The sequence below is a fragment of the Microtus ochrogaster genome, unplaced genomic scaffold, assembly GCF_000317375.1.
Source record: "Microtus ochrogaster isolate Prairie Vole_2 unplaced genomic scaffold, MicOch1.0 UNK551, whole genome shotgun sequence".
Taxonomy (NCBI): Eukaryota; Metazoa; Chordata; class Mammalia; order Rodentia; family Cricetidae; genus Microtus; species Microtus ochrogaster.
In genome coordinates, this window is record NW_004949649.1 from 3,444 (window position 1) to 11,222 (window position 7,779).

The window sequence follows — 7,779 nt, forward strand, 5'->3', positions numbered from 1 at the left end:
CTCAGCGCAAGGCGCAGGGCCGCAGGGCGGCCAGAACTCGGTTCTGCGCAGCCGAGGGTTTATGTCCCCTGCATCCAGCCCACTCGAGTGGGACTCCTGTCCTTGTGCAGCTGTTAGGACCCTGTCTCTCCTCCGTGGAACTAGCCTAATCCCGACCCCTGTTATCCCCAAGATGCCCGCCGATCAGATCCCCGCCTCGGGGGACCTCAGCCAAGAATTTCATGTTTTATTCTTGAGGAGCCCGTCTCTTCACGTGGATGTGCAAGTCAGGACCCCGCCTCCCACAAGGCGCCTTCAACCCAAACCCTCATGTCCTATTTGGTTTGTTCAGTGAGAATCTTGTCTCAAGAGGCTCCACAGAACTCCTCTGTGGACTCCAGCCCAGACCCTGGTGTCCCATAGGGTACACTGAGGTAGAGACCCATTAGATCCCATAGGTCAGAACCTCCACCCATCCTGTTCTGTATGGTCTGTCCGATCAGGACCGTCATTGCCCATTGCCCAAGGCCCTGGGAACAGCCCAGGCACGGGGAACACCCTGACCCGCAACTGTGTGCACTCTGAGCCGGCGTGCAGCCAAGGAGCCCACAAAGCCCGCACTCTGTCTCCGGGGTGGCTCAGGGATCAAGGGCACAATTTCCTCGTAGACGCGGCCAAGGGGAATCCACAGCGGGGACTACTCAGCACTCAACGTGAGCGTGCGTGCGCACCTCAAACTCCGCCCCATGGGTGACATCACGCTCCATCCGGAACCCAGTCAGTGTTGATTCGGTATTGGTTGCCTCGTGTGACTCTTCCCGCCCCTCCCCACGGCTTCCGTTTCCGGTTCGGGCGCCCTCCTCGGCTGTAAGGATGATCGGAGACATCCTGCTGTTTGGGTAATAAGAGTGAGGGTGTCGGAGGCTGGAGAGTGGCAGCCGGACGGGGCGGGGGCGGCCTTAGTGACCGTAACTATCCCTCCACAGGACGCTGCTGATGAACGCCGGGGCTGTTCTCAACTTTAAACTGTGAGTAGGCCGCGCTGGGCGGTGTCCCCACGCCCAGGCCCCGCCCACGCCTAGGTCACAGCCAGCCCCGCCCCGAGCGTGGTCCACGCCCCTCCAGTCCTCCTCTAGCCACGCCTCCGTGCTGCCTACCAAGGCCTTGACGGTTTAAATCTACAGTCTCTTGGCCCGGAGGTGGCTCAGCGGGTAAAGGCGCTTGGTGCCAAGCCTGAGTACCTAAGTTCGATTCCCGGAGCCTGCATGGTAGAAGCTGAGACCCGACTCCTGTGGGTTGTCCTTTGACCTCCACACAAGTGCTGTATAGCATATCACACTCATTCCTCTCAGTCACAAATTAGTATTAAAGAAAAGATCTGCACCCTCTGTTCCTGGGTTCTGCTTGCACCTCCAAAGAGCCTCATGCTCATCCCTCAAAAATATCTTTCACCGGCTTTTGGGGCCACTCTGATCCCCCTGTCTGTGGCTGCACACCCAGCTGTGATGGCTAGGCTGGTGAGTAGTGTCCCTGAGAGAGGTGTATCACTGCTTCAGGTCACACAGCGAGTCGGAGGTAGGTTCTGGCCTTCTGCGCTGGGTAACAGGGTCAGGAGACCCAGAGGTGTTTATGTTCCCATAGGAAAAAGAAGGACACACAAGGCTTCGGGGAGGAGTCGAGGGAACCCAGCACAGGTAAGCGTGCTTCCTGCCAATCTACATGGTCTGCTTGCTGGCCCTGTTCTCTCTCATCCTCTTCCTTCTACTGTTGAGACACCTGTGGAGCTGCAGGTAGCCTCCTAGGTGTTGGACTGGCAGGGGTGCCGTGCCTTGCTCATCACCTTTATTGCGTGCCCACCACATCCCATCCAGAGGGTGTCACAGGGTGACAGGAGGGTGGCGGAGGCCCTCTGAGTGACCAGTCATGGTGGAACAAAGCCTGAGGCTGGAAGGAGCAGGAGGCAAGAGTCGGAATTGGAAACAGGGTTTTCCTTTGCTTTTTTCTACCTTTTTTGGAGGCACAGTCTCTTGTGTGCTGGGCTGGTGTCAGTTTTACTTGTAGCCTGAAATAGCCTCAAACTCCCGGTCCTCCTGTCTCTACTTCCTGAGTGCTGGGGTTGCAGGGCCCTGTCACCGCTCCTGGATTATCAGGTGCTGGAAATGGAACCCAGGGTTCAGTGCGTGCTGGGGAAACCCCTTTATCTACCTACCCTCCCATCTACCCACCTACCCTCCCACCCGTCCACCTTCCTACCTACCCCTCCACCTACCCTCTCAGCCACTCACCTTCCCACCCATCCCCTACCCCTCCACCCACCCACCCATCTGTCTACCCTCCCAGAAATGGTCAGACTGTGGGCCCTCTGGAGCCTCTGCCTTCTCCCGCATGTGGTCGCAGTGGCCTCCTCCCGCGTGTGGTCGCAGTGGCCTCCTCCCGCGTGTGGTCGCAGTGGCCTCCTCCCGCCTTGCTCCTCCTGCCCTCCCCTTTCCCGCACCCATGCCCTGTGTGTGAGGGAGTGCTCATGATGTCATGCAGAGGACAGCTGCAGAAGTCCATTTTCTCTTTCTGTCATGAGGGTCCCAGGCATCAAACTCAGGTCACTCTGTGGGGGTCTTCTTCCACCTGCTGCTAGGGATGGGACTGACCTCAGGTTCCAGCTTTGGTGGCACGTCCCTTTACCCACTAAGCCGTCTGACCCGTGTGGCTGCATTTCTATGAGCACACGAGCCAGGCCCTGGCTATCATCCTAGCCATGCATTCATACAGGAGGATGTGTGCACAGGCTGACAGTACAGGATTGGTCAGAGCACCCTTACAGAAGGGCGGGGCCACGCGTGTGCAGCTCCTCGGGTGGGTCCCCTCTGCAGATATGCACTTGCAGTCACTTCTCCTGTGCCTCTTTCCCTCAATACCTGAGCCTTCTCATTGGCTGCCTAAGAGATTGACAGACATATGTCCCAGTTATCCTGGAGCGTTTCTGGGCAGGTATACATGTCTTGTTTTCCCTGTGTGTCTGAACTGAGGAACCAGGGCCTGGCCCAGTCTCCCGTCCTGTTTGTGAGGAGCAGTCTTAAGTTTTTCTTGTTTTATGAGAAATGCGCGCGCACACACACACACACACACACACACACACACACACACACACACCTGTGCTGTAGCTGATGTCTGGTCACCAGGTTGGCATGTGAACACCTTAACCCACTGAGCCACCCCGCCAGCCTGGTACAAAGGTTTGGGCTTTGCTCACGGGTGCTTTCTAAACATCTCTCCTAGTGTCTGTCCCTGTCGCAGTGGTGCGGTAGCAGACGACACTGGAGACGGACAAATGGTGCTGCTGGCTGCTAAGCGGGTGCCATGGGAACCCGCACACAGTGAGAAGAGCAGGACAAGGGTGGCAGGTCGCTGCCAACGGTTCCAACCTTGCTTGCCAGGTGTTCACAGACAGCCCTTGCCTGCAGGTGGTGCCCTGGGATCACCCCATAGATAACCTAATCAGCAGTTATTTTGATTCTGGAGAAACAAGGAGGATGGTTGACTTCAGACCTTGAAGAAGTTTCTAGAAAGTCAGTCTCTGGGCTCACTTTGTTGTTTTGATTTTTTTGAGGCAAGAGCTCATAATATAGCCCAGGATGCTCAAACTTGGCAAACCTGGTGAGGGCTAGAGTTACAGACAGGTGCCACTGTGCCCGAGTGTCATTTTTGTGTCTCACATAATATGTTTTTTCTATTTTCCCCCCACTTGAGATGTGAAATTATTGCCGGGTCATAAAAACAGTGAGTTGGGCATGGTGGCACACACCTGTCCTCCCAGCGCTTAAGGAGGATCAGGACCTCAAGGTCATCCTCAGCTACATAGTGAGTTCAAGGCTAGCCTGGGCTACATGGTACTTACTCTGTCTCCAAAAAACAAAGCAAAGCAAAACAAGACAAAACTCAGCTAAAAATCAGGACAGGTGATGGGCCTCTGAGGTCTTACTTGGTGGGGGCTGAGCAGGCAGTGTGGAGGCAGTTCAGACTCCGAGCCAGCCTCAGCCCTGGAGAGACCTAGTCTCAAAGCCTAACCTACAGAGGCTACTGAGATGGTCCAGCCAGCAAAGGCAGTTGCCACCAATCCTGATGGTGTGAGTTCAATCCCCAGGTTTCTCACTGTAGGAGAGATTTGACCCCTTGTCTGCCCTCTGACTTGAACATGCCTTACTGTGTTTAAAAAAAAAAAAGGTCAACATTTTAGCTGGTGGTGGCACATACCTTTAGTCCCAGCACTCAGGAGGCAGAAGCAGGCGGATCTCAGTGAGTTAAGACGAGCCCAGTCTACAGAGGGAGTTCCAGGACCACACGTACTACACTGAGAAACCCTGTCTTGAAAAATCTAAATTAAATATTAAATGAATGAAAAGTCAGCATTTTAAAAAATCAACAAAACAACCAAGTAGGCAAACAAGAGTGGTGGCAGGTGCTGGGTTTATGCTGTGCTGTGGACCCAGAGCTGGCAAATTCTCAGTCTAGCAAACCTGGACCTGATAACTAGAGCCCACGTCCCAGGACAGACTCTTACTAGACTTAAGTCACGTGCCTTTTCTAGCACCAGTCAGAGTCTTTGGAACTGCCACCGTTTGGATAGCAGTGAGCAGGGAGATGGCCTTCTGAACATGCTTTCTGGCTTTACAGGAGACAACATCCGGGAGTTCTTACTGAGCCTGCGTTACTTCCGGATCTTCATCGCCCTGTGGAATGTGTTCATGATGCTCTGCATGATTGTGTGAGTCCCGCCCTGCTCGGTGCTCGTCGGTTCTCTCTTCCCATCGTGTGGGTCTCGGGAATCCATCTCAGGTTGTCAGACTTGGCAGCAGGTGCCCACTGATGCGTGTTGCCAACCCCTGGGTGACTTGTGAGGGTGCTGGGTCTCTGCCAGGCTGCTTGTAACAAAGTTGGAGTGTGGGCTCCAGGTCCCACCTGTCCATGTTTGTCCCATTCCTGCTGCTTGTGTTAACCTATAGTGGGTGGTGGCTCTCATGTTCAGCAGGCTGTGGACTCCTTTCTCAAAGGCCTTGGTAGAAGCCATCAGGAACTGTCACAATTGGCTTCTGTTTTATGGCCACTCTCTTAGATTTGATTTATTTATTTGGTTTTTTTTAAGACAGAATCTCACTATGTAGACCTGGCTGGCCCGGAACTCGCTCTGTAGACCAGGTTGGCCTGGAACTCACAGAGATCCACCTGGCTTCTGCTTCCTAAGCGCTAGCATTAAAGGAGTATACCATCACGCCTGGCATGATTTTAACTAATTTTTGGGGGTGGAGTCTGACTGTGTAGGCCAGGCTGCCCTTAAACTTACGATAGCTCTGCCACAGACTTGTGGGTCCTAGGACCCTGAGTGATTTTTGTAGATAGTGTGGTAGGGATCTGAATCGGCCCCTGGCAGACAGGCCCCAGTGTGAAATGTGTGTGGGGGGTGGGGCGCACACGTTATACAGTGCACGTGTGCAGGGGAGCTTACAGGAGTTGGTTCTCGCCTTCCACCATGTTGTTCTGTGGCTCAAACTCGAGCCGTCAGGTTTGACAGTAATGATGAGACCTCCCGAAATGATTCTAGGTGATGATCGTGGAATGTAACCCCCAACAGTGTGCTCGAGATAGTGCCTTGACATGTAGCCCAGGCTGGTCTTGAGTGTATCCTGCTTCCCTTCCTCATGGCCGTTCTCTTCCCTGACTTTTCCAGACTGTTCGGCTCCTGAGAACCCAGATAGAGCTCACTGGCTGTCTAGGCTCTGTTTCTGTTTCTGATGATTTCAAGAATGTTTCTCACCGGAAAACCAGGGACTTTCCCAGAAGGCTCAAGTTCATCTGGGTGGAGAAGGCCCACTTCCCAGCCACCTGACCCTCATCAGCCATGGTTCCAGCTCTGCTCTGAGATTTCAGGACAAAGTCATGCTCCCGTAGGAGAAAGACACACCTAATCTTTCATTTGTCCTGGCATCCCACCTCTCCCAGCATCTCAGAAGCCTGTCCTGGCTGCTGGATTGACTTGTTAGGGGTTGCTTTGGTTTGATTTGTACGGATTGTTATCAATCAGTGGGGCATGAACTGGGGGCAGGGCTGACTGTGACAGGGAGCAGCTGCTTTTGCACTGCAGGGCCATGCTGGGGCCAGCGAAGTCTTGCTTCCAAATGCTCCCCCCAACCCCATGACAGGGTCCACCTGGGGCAGCTGAAGTCACCCCAGGACTTGAAAGAGTCCTGCCCCAAGGACACCAGCGTCCTCTTTAGGCCCTAAGCTGATAGCCTGTAGGGCCTGGGTGACTTGTTTGGCTTCTCTGGAAGAGTTGCTGGTGGTGACAAGTGAGCAGACACCTTGCTGTACTTTCAAGCTGATTGTTAATAAAGTGACTTTGGGGCCACCTCTCCATCACTGCTTGGTGGCCATGACATTATTGCTTGTGATATTGGCAGTATACTCCGAAGGCTCATGTTTCCGAGTCTGTTTGAGTGAGGTGAGCTCAATGCTGAAATGCAGGAGATCCAGAGGTCACCATGCCATCGGTGCTGAGATGAGGGACCAGCTAAGAGGCTAAGAGGAGGTATTTGAGGGCAGCCGCAGCTGGCTCGCTAGGGAAGTTTTCATTTTGGTTTGTTTTTGCTGATTTTTTTTTTTATTTGGTTTGTTTTTTGGAGGCAAGGCTTCTCTGTGTAGCCCTGAATGTCCCTGAACTATGTAGACCAGGCTGGCCTCAGACTCACAGATATTTGCCTGCCTCTGACTCCCAAGTGCTGTGATTAAAGGCATGTGCCACCACAGCCCTGATGTTTTTGTCTTCTATATATTGTTGTTTTATGTGTATAGGTATTTTGCCTGCACACATGTCTGCACCATCTGCATGCTGTGGACTTAGAGCCAAATGTGAGCTGCCACATGGGTGCTGGGTCTTTTGAGAGTGACCAGTGCTCTTAACCACTGAGCCCTCTCTCTAGCCCCTCTTTTTGGTTGTTTTTAGACAGGGTCTCAAGTACCCTAGGCTAGTTCAGGCTCCCTTGAGTGCTGAGATGAGATCCCAATTGTGTACCACCAACACATCAGGTTTTTTTGTTTTGTTTTTGTCTTTGAGACTGTCATGATGCGGTCTGTGCTGGTTTAGAACCTTTAATCCCCTTGCCTCAACCCATTTCGAGCTAGGATCACGCGTGTGCATCACTGAACCGAGCCATAATAGCGTTTTACAGCAGGATGCTCCAGCGAGTGGAAGAGAGTCTGATGATGTCACTGAACCAGGTCATACTGAAGCCTAGGGTTGCGCAGCTGCTGCAAGCATTGCCATGGACTGCGTCCTTTCCACCCTTAGCATGCCTGACCTCTTTACTCTCTTATCAGAACAAAGACTCATGTCGCTGCTGGCTGATCCCCCCAACCTTGTATAGCCTGGATGCCTTTCTGCCTTCCTCTGCTTAGGACCATGGTTTGGGGAGACAAGGCTTCCCTTCATTCTGTAGAGGAATTGTGCTGTCATGGGGTTTGCGTTCTGTTTAACTCATTAAGTTCGGATAAGTGTTTCTGGATACTGTTCATGTGGAAAATCTATCTGGTTGTTTTGGTTTTTTTTTTCTTTTTTTCTTTTTTTGATGCTGGGCCAGGGTCCCTCCTGGCCATGTCCTCAGCCCCATAGAAGTGTCTATTTAGAAAGTTGTTTAGAAACTTCTTGGGCTGGAGATGTGGTTCAGGTAGAGTGACAGCCTAGATTCCCCAGTAAGGGGCTGAGGGTGTGGCTGGGGGGCTGTCCAGACTGAGATATGGGAGGTTCTGGAAGCT

The 7,779-nt window shown here is 53.0% G+C and overlaps 1 protein-coding gene across 1 annotated transcript; it reads left to right on the forward strand.

The window, feature by feature from the left end:
* Positions 1–794: 794 nt before the first annotated feature.
* LOC102000605 (small integral membrane protein 7) lies at positions 795–6,647 on the forward strand. Its single transcript, XM_005372255.2, has 5 exons — positions 795–878; positions 966–1,007; positions 1,621–1,673; positions 4,648–4,738; positions 5,699–6,647. The coding sequence occupies exons 1-5, from the start codon at positions 853–855 to the stop codon at positions 5,712–5,714; spliced, it is 228 nt and encodes a 75-aa protein (XP_005372312.1). The 5' UTR covers positions 795–852; the 3' UTR covers positions 5,715–6,647.
* Positions 6,648–7,779: the final 1,132 nt, after the last annotated feature.

Coding starts and splice junctions, on each gene's coding strand:
- LOC102000605 (XM_005372255.2), top strand. CDS start 853: ATGATCGGAGACATCCTGCTGTTTGG. Junction 879..965: donor GGAGACATCCTGCTGTTTGG/GTAATAAGAGTG, acceptor ATCCCTCCACAG/GACGCTGCTGATGAACGCCG. Junction 1,674..4,647: donor GTCGAGGGAACCCAGCACAG/GTAAGCGTGCTT, acceptor CTGGCTTTACAG/GAGACAACATCCGGGAGTTC.